At 40.5% G+C, this 22,713-nt stretch overlaps 1 protein-coding gene across 2 annotated transcripts in view; it reads right to left on the bottom strand.

The window, feature by feature from the left end:
* Positions 1-22,713, bottom strand: part of FNDC3B (fibronectin type III domain containing 3B) — a 332,590-nt gene that overhangs the window by 54,238 nt on the left and 255,639 nt on the right. The window contains exons 12-19 of one of the 2 annotated variants that reach the window (XM_004674965.1): positions 13,954-14,078; positions 12,117-12,291; positions 10,214-10,300; positions 8,928-9,066; positions 6,840-6,911; positions 4,663-4,781; positions 2,854-2,959; positions 1,524-1,696 (exon numbers count right to left, since the gene is read on the bottom strand). In XM_004674965.1, coding sequence (XP_004675022.1) covers positions 1,524-1,696; positions 2,854-2,959; positions 4,663-4,781; positions 6,840-6,911; positions 8,928-9,066; positions 10,214-10,300; positions 12,117-12,291; positions 13,954-14,078 — 996 coding nt within the window. The remainder of the gene's footprint in view (positions 1-1,523; positions 1,697-2,853; positions 2,960-4,662; positions 4,782-6,839; positions 6,912-8,927; positions 9,067-10,213; positions 10,301-12,116; positions 12,292-13,953; positions 14,079-22,713) is intronic. The other variant, XM_012732895.1, reaches the window with a different exon arrangement.

Below are 22,713 nucleotides of genomic sequence, written 5' to 3'. Positions count from 1 at the left end.
AGGCAGATGATGAAGTACACTGCTGAGGGGAGCAGCGGGCGGGTCAGGAGAGGTCTGCCGCACCATGTGTATCACCTCTGGGGCAGGTGGGGATTGAACTCATGCTGAGGTGGCTTTTGCTTCTTTGTGCTGTGCTTTAATCCACTGCGCCATCAGGGAGGGCCCACCTCTCACATTTTTCAACATAAACTTAAAAATACACTGCGGTAGGACATGGTGTGAGGGGGAGGTCTCTAAGAGATGGACCTCAGAACAGGGTAATTATAAATCAAATTTATATAGTAAGCTTTCAATATCCCAGAAATAAAAAAAGACTGAAAACAGTTCTTTTACATAATAAAGAGGAAACAAAGTGAAATTCCATCAGGCTACTTGGATTTATATTCTATGACAGAGATCCCTTAAGATGTTGCTGGGGAGTACAGTAAAGCCAGCAAAATAAAGTTCCTACAGCATCTGTGATCATGCCTAACTGATCTCATTTTATACAAGTCAGAAAACACTGACTTTTTTATGTTCTCTGCGGCCCAGTTTTATTGCTCAGTGCCTTTTTAAAAAAAAATTTAAATATCTGTGTTGTGTCTAAAATACTTTCCCAATGGGAAATCAGAAGAAAGCCAACTCCTGTTACAGACTTGAGATCTAACTTCAGACCAAGTGTTTTCAAGAAGAGCTATGGTTAGCGCACCAAAGCAAAAATCAATTTGATGTGTGAAAGGCTAGTACTGGAATAGGGGAAACTTGAAAAAGTCACAATCCACTTTATGTCACTCAGCTGGGTTTTCTTACTGAATTATTGGGAAAAGTTGTGACTTTTTAAATATAGAAAAAGTGGGTTATGACTTTTCCAACAACTCAGTACTTTAAAAATTTCAAGCACAAGAGGAGGAATATGGTGATGATTCAAGGGTGACGTGGTGGTGGTAGGAGAACTATGGGGACTCCTCCTGGCACCTGGGGGGCATGAAGCAGCAGCTGCTTTACTCACACCATTGCATCTCGGACACACCAAAAAGTCCTACCAGTTAGTGGTCACCTAGTTCTCTCCCCCAAACCTCTCTGCAACAGCAAAAAATTAAAAATGAGGAACAAATACCTTTGGGATTTATTTTAGAAACACAGAGTTTCAATCTGACATCCCACCTGGACATCTGCAGTAGAGCAGTGGCAGGAAAGGCTGGAGCGTCATGAAATGAAAACAAGCTGAGACATTGCTCGGTAATTCAGATGAGGGTACAGGGAGATTATGTAGTTCTAAGTTCTCAAACTTATTAGTACAGTCAATGAGAAAACAGGAAATTATTTCTAAAACTACCAAAAGCATATACCGAAGCATACAGTATGATATGCTTATTAACCTGGAACTCAAGTGACGGATTATCCAAGTCAGAAAGATGATTTTATATACACTTCCCTTAATGGTTATCAAGGTTTGACAGACACTGCTGAGGAATTTCAGGCAATAAATGGAAAAGTGCTAGGACTTTCTATTTTGATCATGATGCACGTGACCTTTTACTCACCCCTCCGTCATTCAGCGCTCTCACCCTGAAACGATATACGGTTCCGGGAAGTAGGTTGCCAACGGTGCACTCCAGGTCTGGCCCATGATACACCTCTGAAGCGACATCCTCAGGTTCTGTCATCTCTACACTGTACTCTGAGACCTCACAGCCACTTTCAGAGGCAGGGACATCTGGGAACGAAGAATGCTTTTCATTTTAGGATTATTTTTGCTTCCAGTTGACCATCTTAGTGGATTTCCCACAAGGTCTGCAAAAACATCTTGCATATGGCCTGTCCTCAGTCTCTCTTACTAAACGACCCTCCTCACCCCAAAAATAGATATAAAAGAAAAAGCTCCTGAATGATGTTACCCATATATTCCTACGCAAGTACATTAATAAAATAATTAGAATAGGACCACCAGGCAAATTTACTCACATTCAAAGACTAGAGAAGGAAGAAGCAGGAGGAGGAAAATCTCTTTAATTTGAACCCAAAGGTCATGTGAAATCAAGATAGAGGATGGGATATTTTATTTTATGTTAGATATGAGGGAGAGTCTGAGAGTTTTCTGGAGGTTTATAGCTGCAACTGCACATGCTGCAAACTGCTAATGCAACAGAAAACGTGACATAGCTTGGGTCATTCTGAGAAACACCAGGACCACACATGACAAAGCAGCAAAGGCAAGGAGGAATCTGATGTGACCTGATCAATCTCTTTTAGGTTTAATCTCTAAACTGACCACAACTTTTCTTTCTTTTTTTTTTTAAGACTTATTTATTTATGCACACAAGAACTGGGGTGTAGGCCAGAGGTGTGGGGGGTGAGAGGATTCACCAAAGGCAGAGGGGGGAACAGAACAGGCAGATTGACTAAGTACACTGCTGAGGGGAGCAGCGGGCGAGACAACAGAGGTCTGCTGCGCCATGTGGGTCAGCTCCAGGGTGGGGATCAGGGATGGAACTTGAGCAGCAGTGGCTGTGGATAGCTTCATCCTACTGAGACTTAACCCCTTGTGCCACCACAGCTTTTCTTTTATGGATAAAGTTGAAATTGTCTTCAAAAGCCTGGCTGCTCTAAACCATTCTTTATTAATAGCGTCCTCCAGAGGGCAGAGGGAGAACACTGTGGGCAGTACCACAGGGCGCAGTGAGAAGAGCGACAGTGGGGGAAGTGGACAAGCACAACCAACATTAAAGAGAGTAGGGATATTTTCCAGTGAGAACAAACAAAACGATGCTTTTCAGAAGGAAGACTTGAAACTTAATTTCAAAGCATTCAGTCTTAAACTCAATCTACCATCACCCAAGCTGTCAATGTTAATGTGAAGATTTGTTCACTCACCCCACTCTAAGTGGACTTCTTTGTGCTTTGGTCTACCCAAAACCCTCGGTGGTCGACACTGACCTGGTGCAATGCTTAGTGTGCGTACAGGGAGACTTTCAGAACACTGCAGGAGAAATACCAGAGAAAACCATCTCTTAGTTACCTTGAATTTATAAGCAAGTAAATTCCACACTTAACTGTAAATGCGACCAAGGGGAGATGGGAGGGCTGCACATTGAATATGTATGTTTGGTTTTGTTTTTTGATGCAGTAAGATCTTGTGTGTTTTTTTAAGTGTGGGCATAGTTTGCATTTGGCACTGGTAAAAATGATTATTTCTAGTCAGATCTGTAGATGTGTGTTGTAGGTCCAAAGCACACAATTATTTTCCTTTAAACCAAAAATTGAAAAGACTTTCATAAGGACAGAAGAGAACACAGAACAATAGCTGGATGAAATTTTTAAATGGTACCATAAATAGCCAATCACCCACATACAGAGCAGAAAAGCAAATGAAGTCAATATTAATCAACTGAGCCTGACATTAACCAGCAGGTTCTGTTAACGCTAAAATAAGGAAGCCTTCTTTTGGCCAGATTGGGTTGGTTAAGGTTGTGGAATTTGACCCCCTTGCTGAGAAAGGAGAAAACAAGGTGGAGCTATGCCGCTGCACCAGCTCCATCTTCTTCCTAAGAAGTGGCACAGAGATGTATTCTATACACCCACACTGTGCCCTGTCCCTCTTCTATGCTGTCTTGCCTGTAAGAGGCACTGCCGATAATCTGTGCCTTTGCCGTGGACTACCCCACCCTGGGAGGCACCCCAGAAAGCTCCAGCACCATCTAAAAGCAGGCTGACTGAGCCTTTTTGTCACAAGGACTCATTTCATAGACATCCCATTACTATATTCTCAGGTGGAAAAGCAAGCTGAGGATGCTGGTGGAGATGGGCTGAATGCAAGATTAGGCAACCTAACAGAATGCAGCATGTTGAAAAGTCAACCAGCACAAGGGTGTAAGCCAGCATCTCTCTCCTAATACTAATGGCTTCACACAATAATGTCAGCTATCCCTACAATGAAAATGCCTATTCCCGCCTCTCATTTACTTTCTGAATGTTAAAGCCATTTTCATATCTACAGTACTTCTTGTAGGCTCATTAGGTTATTCTGGACCTCTGAAAACACCGTGTGGCTGAAAGCAAATCTCCTATGTGTTAACTGGGGCCTAAGGTCATATAAATAGAAGAAAAAAGAGAACAGCTGCAGCTTACAGATGTGTAAGTCAGGCCCTGAACAGCTGCAGGAGGCGCCATTCAGTGGCTCATATGGCTTTACACTGATCCCCAGCAGATGGCAGTAGAGCACCTTGCCCAAGGTGTGCCAATCTCACAAAACTGCCACAGGTGGTAGTGGCAGAGCTGTGTGCACATTCTAGCTTTTTAACTCTAATTCTATGCCTTCTATTATTGCAATAACTGAGCTTCCCTTTATTTAGCTAATGAAAATTCCAGAAAACACTCAACTTTTAACTGTCACAGAAGATCATGTCAAAGTTTCCTGAGAAACAAGTAAGTGAAAATGTACCTGAAAATACAACATTTAGCTGAGAATATTGGGTACCTCATTTCCTTGGTCTAAGTAAAATATTTAAAAAATAGTTTTCATTTCTTGATATGATACCATGGGATATTGCATCGCCAAGGTACATTTTACTTGGAACGTTATGCTAACGTTATAGACAAGTTGTTTGAATTTAACCGAAGGTAGATGTTTACTTTTATACCAGGACTAAAAAAAAAAAGAACAAATCCCACAAGTCAACCAACCTGACTGTGTCCACCAGTACTGATGCAGCATGCTCGGAGTTTGTACAAAGTGCCTGGTTTCAAGTGGGTAAAAGTATATTCTGTAGCCGATCCACTGTATGCTACTTCCCACTGACTCGCTGTAAAATAAGATGCTGTGTATGAGTCTATGGCTTCTGTAAAAGTATCAACCATTACTGATAAGAAAGAGCTCTAAGTGGTTTCCATGAAAACCAACATCTCCTTTCCCAGCCCCCCAACCACCAAAGGGCTCTTTCCATTTTTCTGACAAAGTTAAATATCAGAAAAAGCACAGTAGTCATTTTTAATGCTTAGTGCTGCTGTAAGGCTAGACTACTTAATATCACCATTATTACATTTGCCGGCAGTGAGATCTGGAAGACAGAAATAATACGAAATTTAGTTGGCAATGGGGGAGGGGCAGTGGCAAAGGGGACAGCACAGCGCAAGGGAGCAGGGGTGGAGGGGTAGGGATTGGGGGTGGGCCTGGCATCAGCTGGGTGTTGCTGAGGAAGGCTGCTCAGACATGAGCTTTTTGATAACTTCGGGGTGCTGACCTGCTAGAGGTCATAAAGCATAAAATCCCCCAATTAGAGACTCAGTCCTTTGGGTAAAGGTCTGCTGTTTGCAGAGAGTTGCTCTAAAAAGACAGAAATGCCTGGAAGATCGACAAGTTAAAAATGAAACACTCTCCATAACCCAGTTACGTCATTAAAATAAAATAAGAAAGTGGGGATGTGTGGGTACCCACAAAGTCAGTGTCGCTGGGGGAAAGACTTGGGCTGCTGTGACTGGCTGCCTGCTCGCAGCTGAGCCCAAGGATGACTTTACCTGCCCTGTCTACTCCCACTAATGCATCTTCCTAGTTGACTATTTTACAAAGGTGTTTACTCCATCAATTTGTTTTAGGGACAACATTTTCACCCTATGTCATGACGTTTTACTAAAAAATCTTCAAAAAATTCTCTTGGATGCCTCTGTGATAGGCCTCACAAAAAAGTCACATGCATCAGAGCATGTGAGAAAGGGAAATTTGAAAGACAAGCACCCTGATAATACTGATTAGAAAACCTGTAGCAACAAGGACAACTGAAAAGGTACAATTCCTCACCCACTTAATGTGCCGACAAAGTTGCTGAGCTATTAGAGAATAGCAACTCCATTTCACCTGCCAGCAATGGCCAAGAGAGTCAGGACAGTGACAGCCCCTGCTCACATGACTTGCCTACTCAGCAGGTCTTCTAATGTAAAACAAACGAAGCTCAACCTTTGGCATTCACTATGTCAAGAAAAGCTGTGTCCACCTCAAAGCATTCTCATGTCTTCAACTTAAAACAGGACCAGACCAATGTGAAAAACAAAGCACTCCAGGTGGTGATCGTGGCACAGGATGAAAGGCAAGCCGCACACCTGCACACATGTCCTATGTTGGTGGTCTTTTTGCTATATATGTACCCGCTTTTTCACATGAATGGTTGCAGTGATTATAGAGAGGAGAGAAATGTCATTTTAAAGTTCTAATGATTAGTTTTTTCTCTTAACCTAAAGAATTTTACTAGAGGGATGATCTATTAAAAGGTACTATAGCTAAGTAAATTATTTTTCTTAACCCCTGCACCTGCCACCTATCTCAGTAATTGGATCTCTAACATTGTCCTGCTTAAATCCACACTGTGACTATTAATAATAGATAATCTAAACATAGAAAGACATTTTTTTACACTTGTAATAAAAGGGTGACATTTGTCACTAGTCCACAGTGATGCTGTATTTTGTCTGTCATTTCTATACAAGGGAATTTGTAGGTCACAGAACCTGTTTGCCACCTTCACCTTATCCTTCCTGCTGATTACTTCTGACACTCTCTGCTTATAAGAATTTCCAGATAAAGTGTGCCCAAAGAGGGAATGAAAAATTTAATTTAATTTCCTTTTAGGACCAGCAGCTTAAAGAAAATAAAAAATGATAAAAATGTACATTTCAAGTAGAATTTGATGCCAGTTTTTGAAAGAGATCAACTATTAATGTGGAATTAAGGTTTTTAAATTGTAATAGCTGTCATTAGAATTATAGTTCTATTAGAATTGATTGCCCCTGGTTACCATGAAGGTGTTTATCACGTGCAAAAATAGGGCCTGCTACTGGGATCTGAATAAAACAATTTCTAGAAACTTTACCTTCAGAATTTCCATCTGTAATCTCCAACAAATACTTGAGTATTTCTGAACCACCATTGTCCTTTGGAGGATCTAGAAAGTAAACAAATGCCTTATTAGTTGTGAATAGGTGCTCATTTATTATTGGTAAAACTAATTAGAACACATAAAATCACATACTATATTAATTCTCGGTTTAAACAAAAGATGCAATAATGAGTGTATTATTTCTTCCAGTTCTTTCTTGAAAAACAAAAGAAATGTTAAATACTATTAAATTATTCAAAGTTCTTTAGGTTAGGGATGTGAAAGAGTTAACATTTAATTGGTGAAACTCAAGCAACACTCAAAATATGGACTGACTTTCTTGAAAGTTATGGTGAAAAATTTGTTTTGAGCATTCTGAAGTCAGCTCTTTAACATTTAACTCATTTTAAAAAGACAAAAATGTTTTTTGTTTGTTTTACTTCACTTATAAGCGACCAGATTCTTTTGACAGAAGGTGAGGGAAGGGAACGAGGTACTAAATTTACTGGCAAAATAAATCTTATTTTATTTATTGATAAATAAATTACATCATTAGTGTAACAAATCTGTTATATCACAGTTTGCCACAAAGTAAACTTTACAACCCAAGTGAATCTGACATAAAACCAGAGTTGTGGATCAATAAAAAAATGTACCAAAGGGGCCCTCCCTGGTGGTGCAATAGGTTAAGGCACAGCATTATGAAGTTTCTGCAGTCAATGCAGCATGAGTTGGATCCCCAGTCAGGGAGGTGGCCCACATGGTGTGGCAGACCTCTCCTGCCCCGCCCACTGCCCACCTCAGCAGAAGCTGCCTGTTCTGCTCCCCACTCTGTTTCTGGTGAATCCTTTCACTGCCCCTGAACCTCTGACCTGTACTCCAGTTCTGTATGCATAAATAAAAAATCTTAAAAAAAAAAATGTACCAAAGGGGTAGTCTGAGGAAGAGGTTCCAGCTTATCTAGCCCTATGGTGGACTGGGTAATTAGTCTACTTCTATCTCTGACAAGAGGTTTCTTCTCTGAGCAGAAAAATATCTTGCATTATACATTGCAAGACTATGCAGAATTTACTTGTATTATGCAGTCAGCCAGCTCTTTATTTTAGAGATACCCTCAGTTTAGTCACAGATTTAGGAATTTCATTTCCCTTTCCTCTTACTTGGTATCGTCATATTTCAGGAACAGAAACAATTATGGAATGAAATAACATATAATTAATGAAAATATTCATTGCTGACAGACCTTTCTAGCATTTTCAGAGGAAAAAAGTTTGACAGTCTGGCAAAAGCATGCCTAGAGTTTTATAGTTTGTCTTAATCATATCCATCTTCCAGGGAAATAGGGTATTCTAATAATTCTGAGTAACTTAAAATAGCTATGTTTTAGTAACTTGTCCCAAATAGTGATTTAATAATGTCATAATTATCTTACATTACTTGGCTGCCAGGGAAAATAACATTTTAGATTTCTACTTTTTTGTACTTCTACGTTGTTGTTATATATTAGTGATGATCACATATATCATAAAAGTTTTGCATAAAATTACAAATGTTTATGATCCACAGAGGTGAGCCACAATGCCTATACCAGATATCCCTGGTATGATAAACTTCAAAATGAAAAAAAAAAAAATAGTAAAGTTTATGACTTCTGGTTGTATGGAACAATAAAAACTAAAACATTCCTAATTTATTGTAACAGATATTCTGTATGCCAAAATTTAGTTATTATCTACTGAAATTTAAAAATTTATTTTCATTTTATAAATTTGATTTTTATACTAAACACAACTCCCTTTTAAGGGCAAACTATTGAAGAAAAACATCTATTTAGAGATTATTATTGTATATCCAACACAACAGCACATTACAAATATAGGAGTAAAAAGGTAATATAGGGAAAGTCATAAAGTAAATGGGAGGCTCTGAAAAGTGACCATTTTACCAATTTATGAAGTTTTCAGATTATTTCAAGTGTATTCCAAAAGTGTAAAATGCCCTGAATACTACTTACTGATTTGCCACTACTGAAATAAATTCTTAAAAAACTGTTTAAAAAGTAGTTAACAGCACCAAACGTACCCCATTTGACACTAAAACCGTGAGATGTAACTGGTCCTTTAATAAGGGGTCTTGTAGGAGGTCCAGGCCTGTCAGGACTGGTTGTACAAACCAAAACTTCACTTGGACAGCTTTTCCCTTCCATGTTAGAAGCAGTCAGCTATAAGACAATCAAGAAAACATGAACAAGTTTTAGATCTCAGATTCTGCGTGAATGATGGCTTTTTAGCATGGCAAGGTCAAGGCATTCTTAAACTCAGACAAAAGATACACGCACATGCATATTTTCTTTCTTTCAATCTCAAATTGTCGATTTATAAGTTTTTTTTTAATGGAATACTTATTTTTGGTATAGTTGACTGCTAACAATTAAAAATACAATAACGAGGTGGTCTTTATAGCTAAAGACATTTTCAACCTTACAATACATTAAAAACAAAACACCAACCCAGTTCCAAAATCAGTTTGTCTCTAGTTAAAATTGTTCTGAGAAAGGGGGGGGGGGGATTATTGAGGGGGGAAATGCTTATTTAAGAGTAAGGCTATGCCCCCTTGTGGGGAAATGTAGGCAGTGTGCTTATATGTCTCAGCCAGAGGCAAGGAACAGCGCTTTTAAAAATAGATCAAAAACTATCATTTTCCTCAGACAGTCCAGTTGATAATTTGATGACTACTTCTTGCGTGACTACTACATTCTAAATAACACCACTGGTGTTCCCAAATTAGAGAAGGGTGGAATGAGAATACAACTCTGTCTCCAAAATGCATCAGGTTGGGGTAGAAATGGATAGCACGTGGCACAGCTGCTGGCGTACAGGACAAGCTCTTCTCTCAGTGGCTGCAAAGATGCACTCACCCTTTGCTGGCTACAACACAAAGTCCTACAGGGACATGAATGGTGGCTGTTAATGACAAAGCGTAGTCTACGTGGGGACCGAAAGGGAGAAAGAATAATATGGGTAGAAGAGAAAGAAAAAGGGAAGAAAGAGAAAAACGATTAAAAGAAGCCTCAGAGAAAAGTGTGCAGTGTAGGTGAGGGAAAGAGGCAGGAGCACTGAGTTTATGGCCTCCCGGGGGGAGCGTCTGGCCATGTGTCATGCGATTTGTTACAGCACACAAAGACAGCTTTCTCTCAAAGTGGATTTGAAAGATAAAGCAGTGTGCATCTTATCAATTTTACTTTAAAATGTAAAGTGTTGTGAATTTGAAAATAACCTAACTCATAGAGTCAATCTGAAATCATAAATGGGTGAAAAATAAAATAGCTTCACTTTTAAGCAGGCTGGGTAGCAAAACGACTGACTCACCCTGAATTTATACTGTGTGCTTCTTTTGAGATTTTTCACAGTACAGGTTAAATCCTCTCCAGTGTATTTTGGGTGGAAAAGGTTATCCTGAAAAGGCAAAGCCAGAAAGAAACATCAGTATCAGAAAATCTGGGCATTAAGTACTTTGGTATGTGGGAATTCTATACTGCCTCTTCCCATTGTCACTGCTGGGCCAGAGGTGTGGTGGCTACTGCAGAAGAGTCAGCAACCGTGGAGCTGTGCAGGGCAGTCTCGCTTTTGGGGAACACTTAACTCTATTACACTGTCATTTCTCCTGGGTCTGGTTAGCTGTTGATTGTGAGGCTCACACTAAACTCAATGAAAACAATACTCTCTCTTTGACAGAATGTAAATGTGCTTTGGAATAGATGTTACCATATGCTCCTCTCTCAGAGCAAACTTCCTGCTTAAGCAACAAGCATTTTAAACAAAGAATTTAAAATTTAAAATAGTACCCCCAAGCAGTACTATGTGACAAAGAGGTATGGATTTTTTAAAACAACTGTACTGTGGTCATCACTGTTAGGCTGCAATGTGCTGAGGATTCTGAACCCACAGTGTCCTCTTCTGACCAAGGGAGAAAGGACAGCTTGGATGGGGAAGACAATGATTTAAGACGATAAATATTCCACTGAGAGCTGGATATACACAATTCATTCGATAATCTTCTCTAATATCCAAGCATCCATTCATCAAATACTAGTGCATCTTTCTGGCACCAGGCTTTCTTGCATACTTGGCTCATCATTGCCCAGGAACTAAGTTTACCCACAAGAAACTTATATGCCAACTGGAGAAAATGATTTAAAACAAAACAAAACAAAACAAAACAAAACAAAAACCCCTAATATAAATCCTATCACATAGTGGTAGGTACTATGCTGAAAGAAAAAAAAAAATCTGAGTGAGAGGACGGATGTGGAGTTAGAGAGAAGTTGCTTTCTAGTGTTGTGCAAGTTAAATAAGGAGCCACATGTGGTCCTTTAAATTTAAATACAAAGAAAACTTTAGTTCCTTTGGGTCCACAAGTCATATGTCAAGCGTTTGATAGCTCTGTGTGGTTAGGCACTACCTTACTGGACAACACAAATTATAGAATATTTCTATCATTACAAAATGTTCTACTGGACAATGCTGATTTACACAGTGTGGTCAGGATGGCCTCGCCAAGAGATGAAAAAGAAGAGGCCTGAAAAGCAGGGACATGAGTCAAAGATGTCTGGAAGGGCATGCTAGCAGAAGGATGAGGGATGGCAAGACCCTGAAGTCAGGACACATCTGTGTTTAAGGAAAGACCAGCAGTTTCTACAGTGGCAGGAAGAGGAGTAATGAAGACCCCCATTGTGTGAGACACAGTAGTGCTATGAGAGCTCTGGCTTCTAGTCTGCAATAAAGGGGAGGCACTGAGATGGGAAGGTTCTGGGCAGAGCACTGCTGTGCCTGTACTTGTGTTTAACAAGGCCACTCAGGCTTCATGGAGGAACAGACTATGTGCTGTAAGGGTGAAGGTAGGGAAAGTACTTCAGAGGCGCCGAGTTAATCAGGGCTGAGACTTGGTGGCTGCTAAACAGGTAGCTAGGGAGATACTGAGAAATTGCAGATTACTGGATAATTTTTGAAAGAATATTTAAAAGGATTTGCTGACTGCTTCTATATTAGTTGAGGATTATGAAGGGCTTCTGGTATTCCCAATCGAAAGAACAGGAATGTCAGTGACTGAGCTGAAAGACTAAGGAAAGGACAGGTTGCTGATAATGGTGGTAGCAATAGTAGAAATTAAGAGTATGGTTCTGAAATTATGTAGCTAATCTAATTTGTTACTGATAACAATGCTGATTTATAATATATACACATGCTAAGGTGTATAATCTGTGAGACTTACATTTTCATCCTCCTGGATTTCCAAAGTGTAAGTAACCACTTCCTCAGGTGAGCAACCTTCTGGTTTATTCCACTGCAGTGTGATCCATGTAACCCCAGCTCGAACAAGTCTCGGTGCAGAGGGCATCTGAGGAATGTTTCCTAGTGTGTAGCACACCACCTCCTGGCTGTACCCACTGTAGAGAACACAAACCCAGGAGAGACATGCTGAGGAGAATGTGAGGTGTTCTGGCATTTTATGGAAGACGATTAAGGCTTCTACTCAAGTGGCTTGGGTTGGAAAGTCTGGGCTGAAAGGCTCAGCAAGCAAAGGCAGCGGGGGAATCTTCTGTGATACTCCTACCCCAAACAAACATGTTAAGTTTGTCCTATCTCCACCTTCAGTCTGCTAATAGAAAAGCATACCACACTATAGGGCAATAAATCTACTTATTTTCAATTTTTTTATTGAAGTAATACCACATTATAGTATGCTATGTGTGGGTGTGCATCATTATTTTATAAATGTATGTATGATACATACATATATATACACACATACATACATACACACACACACACACATATATCTGAATTAATTATTAAATCCACCACTATATTAAGAGCTTTTTCTTTTCCTCCTGGAAGTATCCAGCAGAAAGCACAACGTAAACATGGCATGCAGTGGTTACCAAGCCATGGCATCAGCTCCCAAGGAGCCATCAACTCAGTGTGAGCACAAAAATTCTGTTAATGAAATAAATGTTTGACGATGTACAAAGTATATAGAGTGCTCTGTTTAAAAAAATTATAGCTGTCTCTAATTCTTTTATTAATCCTTAAAGTCTTTATCATTATGGTGTTTATTACTGAGGTAACACCGGTTTACCATACTGTATCTGATTCAGGGGAACAGGTTCACAGCTCCTCAGGGGTCTATCACCAGATGACCCAGCAATTCCACTCCGTAGTACTGACCAAAGAATTTAAAAACACTAATTGGAAGGGATCTATGCACCCATGTGTTCACTGCATAACAGTCAATTTATGGAAACAAGTGACCAAGGGAAATGGTGGGTTAGGAAGGGATGGCACACAGACATGATGGGATATGGCCCTTTCAATGAGTGGACTTTGTATTGTCATACAATGGCCATCATGGATGGGAAGGGAAAGCTGCAAAATCTTGTGATGTCAACAGATTCTTTAGGCTGGATAAAAGATTGGGGACCAGTGATGTGCTCAACCTTTAAGAAGATTTTCAGCAAGCAGTAATGAAACAAAGGTGTCCCTTAATCAAAGTTATCCAGAAAGCACAATGGAAATACGGCCTTTTAAAATAAATCCCGACTCTCCACTGTCCGCAGGTTCTTGTCTTTTTCCTGCAGCCTGGAGGCAAACAGTGGGGTCCCAGACAGCCCATGCTTTCTCTAATCTTGTCAGTTAGACAACAAAGGCTCTCCCAGCAACATTTTCTTTTAGGAAACACATGTAATTGAAAAAGGCAGCTGAATGAGTAGCTTGCTGAAGTGATAAAAGAAAAAGGCATGTGGTCTGAAAAAATGATGTCCCAAGAGGGATTCCTCTCAAAATCCGTACTGTTACTTTCATCTTGGCTCCCAGAGACCCCTAGTGGGACCTTTGCATTACAGCTCACAAGAGTTTAAAAAGGCCACACACAGTAGCACTTATCACCCCAGAAGAAGCTGCTACCCTCTGATGAGGATTCCCTCTTTGCAAATCTCAAACTGACTCAGTGTGGGGGCAGCTGGTGCCTTCATGACTTCAAGAAATATGAGAGGAAGAATCAGGATCACTACACACATATTTAGCAGCCTGAGAACACAGTGACATCTTACCTGGTGCCAATGTCATTCCGAGCAGCCAGCCTGAAGGTGTATCCCATTGCCGGACAAAGCTTCGTCAACTTGTAGTGCTTTTGGCTCCCAAAGAAGCACTGTCTGAAACCACTGTTTCTTTTTCCCTAAGAGAAAGCAGTGAAAGAATGTAAACACATTTTTAAAAAATAAAAAACTGTGAGGAAATGAAGGAGCATTTTGAAGTAAGCGTCCAGGGAGAAGCTGTCATACACCACCAAGGGCTCACTGGTAAGGTGTCATCAAAGGGCACGAAAGACGGCCCTGAAACCAAGATGCGGAATGCACTGTATATGTGGCTTGTCTAAATTAGGCACTCCAGGTTAACAAAATTAAAAATATCTGCAAAGGCTCAAGTTAAGGATCACAACTTGAAGATCATCTTCCTCATACTGGTGCTTTTACAATCCAGAAGCTTAATCAAAGCTCTTGGCATTGAACTAAATGTCTAGTAAGCATTTAGGACATTGGTTGAATTCATCTAAAGGTGCTCTTTATGTGTTTCATCTGTATTTATTTCAGCAACTCAAGTTTCCTATGAAGCTGAAAACATTTTTAATGCCTTCCTACCCTTATGATGTTTCAAATTCCTTGAACTAAAAAGAAAACACTACAGTGGCTTTTCTTTATAGATTTATGAGTAGTTGAAAAAAAAAAAAAAACGAAACAGCTTTATTACCCCATGCTATGCTCAGGGGCATGGAACGCTCCTATCAGCAGTTTGCTACAGCAAATATTTTATACCCATAATCCACAGGATTTTATCTATGTTTATCTATGTGGACTTACTCTTGATTCATGCAAAAAGAAAACCACCACATGCTAATGCTGAATGAATCTTAGCATTCTAAATAGATGGTAAGGCCCAAGGCCCTTAGGAATAAATTTGAGGTTCTCAAAATATTTCATAAAGAACAAGCAAGGCACATTTTTCTCCTAAACAAATTTAGCATTTCTTTCCTTCAAGCTGGTCTCCAAATACTAGTAAAACATATTTCAGTTGAAGTTTAATTAAAAATAAAATAAACATAAAACTAGCTTTCAGTCTCACCAAGGTGAACAGTTTAAAAACAAACCATGCTATATTCATCCCTAAATTTCCCCTCCCTGAACCAGGTGGTATCCTTTTCATGGAAGGAAGTAGAAGTCCTAATAGTCTTTAAGATCCAAAATTCATTCTAGCAATGGTTTAAAGTACATTCAGGTGCAGCTATAGAAAAATAATGGCAAAAAAGCAAAACACTTTCAGCTACTCCTTGAGCAAAGTCACTACAGTTGGCATATCATATCATGCCCTTATACTTACTTTGACCCTGAGTGTTAAGGTTGCTGCAGACGATTTATTCATAGAAAACCATTTATGCATACATTTACATAATTATACCCCGGTCTGATTACACTCAATGCTCCCTCTGGTATGCTCTGTATCCATTTCAGGCTGTAGCGTGATCTACCTTCTTTCCGCCTCTATTTCTGAGCTCAGAGTAAACAGTCAAGAAAGGCACATCCTGCTTCCACGGAAGCTGCATCCCTTCCAAACGCCACATTGGCTCCCCTTCAATGCCTCATTTTTCCTATTTCTTTGTTTGGTCTCCTTTGCCCATTTCTGGTGCTTAGAACTATAGCCAGTAAATATGTCAGCCTGTTACTTACTAGGTTGATTTGCTTTAATATGGTGAGAACCAAACTATGACTTAAAAAAAAAAAAAGCAGGAATGCATCAATGATAGGAGCTAGTTATTTTTTTTTAAGGAGCATAGTATTACAATATAGAATTGAGGAAAGAGGTATTCTGTGACCTTCAAGACACTTTCCTACACTGCAAAGAATTTTTTTAACTGTTTACTTCAGTATTGGGAATAATTACTAAACAAACTCCAACTTGTTTAGACAAAGCATGTTAAATTTGCCATCTTAACATATTCCAGGACAGACTACTATGTGCATGGATCCTAAGAACACATAAAAAGGCTCAGAGTTGGTGGGACCTTAGAATCAAGTATCAAGTTTTAGAAACAGTTATCTGTGTTCTGAAGGGTTAAGTGGACAAATTATTTCAGAAATAAAAGAAGTAAGGCTTGAGTCCTCCCTGGTGGTGAAGTGAGTTAAAAGCACAGCACTAAGAAGCTGAAGCCACTTCAGCATGAGTTTGATCCTGCCCTGGAGGTGACCCACATGGTGAGGCAGACCTCTACATGGTGAGGCCCGCTACTCCCCTCAGCAGTGTACTTCATCAATCTGCCTGTTCTGCTCCCCACTCTGTCTCTGGTGAATCCTCTTACCACCCCTGCACCTTTAGCCTGTACCCCAGTTCTGTATGCACAAATAAATAAATCTTTAAAAAAAAAAAGAAGTCTTATTGGTGAATTTTAGAAATCATTGAGAATAAAGCAAAAACTGAAAGTTAGCAAAATACTTCTGATAAAGGAAACATTTGAGTTAAAGATCATACTCATGGCATGACATGGAGCTAAAGATAAAAAGGATAGTTGGGAAAAATTAATGTTTACAAGTCACTGCAGTACAAAAGTGATCTACAGCTGAGAGATTACAGATGTAGATGGGACAGCAGTGCTGGCGACTCATGCATTGCCTGGTTTTCTACTACAGACCATGCCAGGCTCTCCCTGGATGGCAGGAGGCTCAGACATTAGACTGGGTACATTACAAAGGGACAGGTAATCTGGAAAAACCTGTAAACCAGGCAGGAGCTTAGGTTGCAAACCAGATTCATAAATAAACTGTTATCCATTTTTTCCTATAGAAAGAAATGAATATGGTTTAAAAAAGAGAATACTTTAGAAGATTGAAAGATTTGGATGAAATGATTCCAATGAACTGGCAGGAATAATGTGAGAGTTTATCAGAAATTAAATCCATCCACGCTGTTACTATCAGTGAAGTTTTACAGAAGGCAAATCACAGACCCCTGTATTTTGTAGGTGGTGCCAAATGATTTTGAGAGTTTATAATCTGTGGTATATTCTGGCTTCTTATAAATTCAAATTTCAATTATAGAGAGTTATTGAGATTTACTAGCTTTACTTAGAAAACTTACATTTTAAAATTTAAAGTCAGCTACATGCAAAGTTTCCCACTAAAACTTGGTCCTAACAAATGGTAATATCCTATAATTTTCAGGTCTGTGGTCATCAAAAACCTGGTCAAAAGCAGTAGGGATTCTGGAGGCCGTTGCTGGTCCTGGCCAGTTGCTGGCACCAGGCCACAGTGGTAGTCACAAGGAGGAGGGAAGAGGGGTGCTCAGGTGGTGGCCAGCCCACTGGGATGATCTCCTGTGAGCTCCTAAAATGAATATTTGAATTCCTGTTCTCTGGGAAGGAAAAGCTTCACCCAAGGAGAGAAAGAGCTAAGAGGAGGCTCAGGCCCATACCTGGGGCCGTCTGGAGCAGACATAGCCACTGGGTTACTCCTGACACAAAGCTCTATTACCCTCAGTTGTGTTCTGAACTCACTTTCTACGGCATGTGCCCACACAGCCAGGTTTTCAGGCTCCATTGGCTTGCTTCCATGGCATAATCTCAGGCGTGCCCAAATGCTGTGTCTACAGCGCGCAGAGTTCACTCAAGGACAGGTTAATCTTATTAGAGTGTGGAAGAAATTTTGGGATACAAACCAACTGGGCACAGATAAACCTCAAGGCGCTCAATCTGGTTGGGGTGAGGCATGACACACTGGGGACTGCTTTCTCTTTCAGCTACATGCTCCTCTTCTCACCCAGCAGAATTTACAATTCTTGCTAATTTATTATCGTGCTGCATACAGACTGGACCCCAGAGCATTAGTACAGCACCTCTGGCCTTGGTCTGATGGAAACGACCTTTCACCTGGGCCCCAGCTGCTACTTTCTACTCCTGGACAAAACTGCTCTCCACGAAAGCCCTGGGTTTGCCAGCATGTACATGTTACACTTACCCTTTTCAGCCTCGAGCTCCCCAGTTTTCCCCATCTCCTCTTTCTTACCACTCAACCAAAAATATACTGCGTGTTGTCTACATTCTGGACCCCACTGGGCCAGCTGATTCTCCATTCTCTCTAGCATGTTTCAGGCAGCCCAGATTCCTTAGGCCATTGTAAGTCCACCACAGCCTGTGCCTCTCTGCACATCTTTTCCAGTGCAACAGGCAAGGCAGAGGCAGTCACTGGTGAGCAGGGTGTGAGTGCTTCAGCAGCTTGCCTTGCTGGCCTGCATGGATTCAGTCCCATTATACCCACCACAATCCTGGGGACAAACTTACTCTCCTGCCTCTGCCTATAACACTCGGAAGGGCAGGACTTACGCTGAACTTTCATAGTCCACAGATCTGTATCGACCATTTTTAGGGCACGGTATGCAAAACATTGTGTACTACACAAAGATAAAGGAGAACAAAGGCTTGCTAATTGTTTCTCAGGACAAGAGAAGCCTTATGTTGCATGGTGACAATTTTAAACATATCCAAAAATTCTCTGATACTCTACTCATTGAGGAGCAAAGCCAATGGGACCCTTTCCTTGTGGGGGAGTGGGGATGGGTGGGGAGACTCTTGTAGCTTCCAGAATAGAATAGAAACAAAGCAGTGTAACTTTCAAGATTAGGTCTGAAAGGTGATGAGGCTCTACCTTTCTCCCAGAACACTTACTTTTGTAATAGTGACTTCTCTGAGGCTATCACGCTGTAGGAAACCCCAAAGTCCCATGCAATGCAACAATGACCATAAGACATATGAATGATGCTCCCTCCCGACGATCTCTACTTCTCCAACTAGTTAGCTCTACCGATGAAAGTTCCAGAAAGTGTAGAATAGAGGCAAGGCATTCCCCAGTGACCTATCAAATGCCCAAGGAGAATCTGTGAGCATAATAACTACTTTGAATCATTAAGCTTTGAGGTGATTTGATATGCAATATCACACTCACCTATTTTGATATCCATACATGTTCACAGTATGACATGTTCCTGGAAACTTATAAATACCTTTTTAAATAATCAGAGGTAACTGAGTGGAAAGGTACAGGCTAGTACACAAAATGCTTGGCATAATGCTTAAACAGTGGATTCCACCTTCTAGTGAAGGCATTTAGTACATGCCCTTTCCCTCAACCACACAAGAGATTAAAGTTGCTTTGAATAGATTTTAAAAATTTTTGTAGAATTTAAAAATGTAACCAGATTTCTAGATGATAAAGACCAACCAAATAGCAGTGTTATTTGTATATAACTGAAATACTGAAAACAAAATCTTGATTTCAAGTCCGTTTTCCTTCTTTACTAACTTATGCATCTTCATAAAGCTGCCCTCCATACTTGGGAAACTGTATCCTCTAAATGGGTTGATTTCCCGTTAAGAAACTCAACACAACTAAGGCCTGTTCTACACATATAACTCACACATACCCCAATTAATTCCCCAATTAATTCAGGCTACATTATCTTCCTGCCAGCAGTAATTCTGTAGACTGTGGGGAATGTGGTTTCCCTGGCTAGCATTTCCAGTTACTCTGCCAACAACAACCCCGGAAGCTGGTATTTCCAACATTGGCACCAAGAGATGAAGCTGGCTGATATTTCCAATTGCCTTCAATTAATAGGTTGGAAACAATCCTTCCTGTTTCTCTCTATGACAACTTCATTCCTGGCAAAGAAAAAGAGAATGGCCAATACAAGGGTGTTAGAATCAATTGTGAGCAGGTTCTACTTGGTCATGTGACTTGTACTCATCCTGTTATTTCCTTGATCTATGGCGTCTTTCCATTACCGCCTTCTTTTACAGGTTCTTCCACATCCATTCCAGCCTGCTCCTTCCTGAGCTGCTCTTACCAGGTCTGATAAACACCCGCTAAATAAGTTACACGAATTTGGCTATCAGTTATCATGAGCTGTTGGCCCATGGATGCTAGGTCCGCACGGGCTGAGGGATTCTGGGCTGTGCACTCTGTGGCAGCATAGTTCAACCTGTCAGAAATGGCAACAATAAATCAAATAAAAAATAAAGTGGTGTTGGCCAACTGAACCACTGCCAGGCTCAAAGATTTAGTCTGCTAGTACTTCTATATTTAGAAGTTGTTCCAGCACTGGCCGACCCTAGCAACATCAAAGATAAATGTTGGCTTGAGAAAATAAAAGAGCATGTAAATGCTCTGGATAACCATCTGTATGAAGGGGTTCACAAGAGGAAAAGGGGAGACCCCTCCATGCAGGTAGTTTCAAAAGTTACTCATGCCAAACCTCACTCCAGCTTTGGTGAGGCCTCTTTCATGTCCCTGAGCACTCTGGCACAGAATTCCTAAAGGTAAGAAAGGAAGGAGGGCTAGTTTGTGGTTACTTGTTTCTAAATGAATACGGCATGCATTTTATACTCTGCTACAATAGTTTTCTCTACGAGTGGGAGAGGCTTGGCTACCTGAAATAGCCAAGGATGATCACCAAGTCTTCTGACTTAAAACAAACAAATGTAATTTTCCTATATATCCTTCCAAATGTGGAAGTTCATATGATGCCAAGTGCTCTGTTAGGACCGAAGTGCTGAGACTATCCCAGTGAAGGGAAAGGAAAGGCTCTAAGGGATGACTTCATAGCAGACTGCTCCCTGTACCAAGTGAACCAAGGTGTGGATGGGCTCAGGCAACCGCTTGCCAGCTAACTAACAAGGGCGACAAACATGAGTTTATAATCTGGGTGCAAGGACCACAATGGGTATTGGCAATTTAGCTTCAACTAGAAGCATTCCACAAAGTCTGTTGCCCCAACACATAACAACCCCATCCTGAAAACATGCGACAAGTTATGAAAGGGGGGCAATCTGCTTCAGTTGTGCATGTCTTTGGTTGAGGTCCCTAAAAAAAAAGGGGCTCTGCTAAACTCAGCTCTGCTTTTAGTAGCTACAGATCTCTTTGAGTTATTTAATATTCAATGGTCTATTTTCTTTCAACACTAGCTACAGTAGGGGAAGCTATTCTTCTGGCTCTCTGAAACCCCCCTTGAATGTGGCAAGAAAGGCCTGGACATTCACACTGCCACTCTGCCAGGCCAATGGTTTGTTTCAGGGTACTTGTGTGAAACATGGTTTACAGCACCCAACAAACCTGGGACCCCACTCCCTAATCTCTGCAGGAGCATTCCCTGAAATAATCAAAAGGACAAGTGAAGCTGGGTGAATTCCCCCAACACTTAAGTTGATATTGGCATCTCATTGAGCTCATGAGAAATGGCCTTCTTGGTTTTCTCCACTGAACCAGTGTGCTCTGCAACCCAAGGCCACAAGGCACCTCAAGGAGTGTCTGGAGTGTCTCTATATTCTCAGAAGTGCTCCTCAGCCATTTTTTGGGGTCCAGCAAACCACACCACCTGCTGAGATCACAGTTCTCTTCATTCCAACAACCCTTGTTTCACCAGAAAAGCCATATGTAAAGTCATTTGTGTCAAGAAACATTACTAAGCATTCAACACCTAAGCTACACAGGAATCTGATTAATAAATCCATTACCAAGCACCTTCTCTGGGGTCAACTCCTAAATGAGCTAAGCTGGCTTGTCCAGAATAAGATGTCTAAGAGTGACAATCTGGGGGCTGTCTCCTGCTCCAGGAGTCTGCAAGAGGACAGCTTAGCAAGGTTTGCTTACTAATGGTTCTCTAGGGGCTTATGTGCTCATTATATCCTGCCGGATTTTTCTCCTCTGTCCAAATTATACTTTCCTTGATTTCTACAGGATTTTTTCTTCCTTATCCATCTTATTTTATAGCTCATTAGTCATAAGAAAGCCATATGTGACCTTCCTTTTTGGGCCAACTGAGTCACATGTGAAGAAGATTTTTGGAAACTCCACTGGTCACATTCCTGCAAACACATTTTTCCATTTCTTTTGTATGTTCCCTGCATCTCAAGTCCAATAGCAAACTAACATCTCTTTATAAAGCATTGCTATCACTTTTTGTTTTCTAGTTGAAGACTGAGCAGTCGCTAGTAGCTAGTGTCCATAGACACTAACCTTAGGGCTTTTATTAAAGTTCCTGACAGAACAATCTCATATTCCTTCTAGTTAACTGGCATTATATACCACAGATTTTAACATGTACTTAGGTGACATGAAATAATCACCACACTTGATCTCCTACTGCCCAAGCAATCTCATTCAACCCAAACATACCTGTAAGATAATGGGAATTATTCTTTTTTTAAGTGGAGAAGCACAGGCGTAGTGTTAAATTACTTATTTCACTAGCTAGAAACAAAGCAGAGACCATTAACCTAGGTCTCTTTAGGTTAATACCATGTCTGATATATACCATCAACATGAATCCATGCCACATATTTATAGCATGGACACTTGTATTTGTTCTGAATGATTGTCTATGATAGCACCATTAGTACAAATTAATATAAAGGCAGAACTTAAAACAAGTTTCTATAAATACTTCCCGTAAGAATTCATGTTTCTAAATTGGAAAAGAAAGTTTGTACTTGACCATCAAATTAGCATCTTCATTCAAGTTTTCAAGGAAAAGGCCAAGTCATTGTCCTTCAAAGAAGATTGGGATGAGATGTGTGAACTGAAGTTTTCTAATTCTATTTTTGTACCCTAGAGGCTAGTGGATCCTCAATCCTTCTCTGTTAGCTTCTGTTAGAGAAAAAATTCCCATTTCTACTAGAGACTGCTTAGTCTCTGAGTAGAAAAGCATCAGGAGGGGCCAATTTAACTCAGAAGGTGCCCAAGGCGGGGGTGGGGGCAGGGGCAGGGGTAGGT

The sequence above is a fragment of the Condylura cristata genome, unplaced genomic scaffold (genome assembly GCF_000260355.1).
Source record: "Condylura cristata isolate star-nosed mole 26May11 unplaced genomic scaffold, ConCri1.0 scaffold00003, whole genome shotgun sequence".
In the NCBI taxonomy this organism is placed as follows: Eukaryota; Metazoa; Chordata; class Mammalia; order Eulipotyphla; family Talpidae; genus Condylura; species Condylura cristata.
The sequence above is the reverse complement of the archived record's forward strand: the minus strand, read 5'-3'. Positions and strand labels throughout refer to the sequence as shown.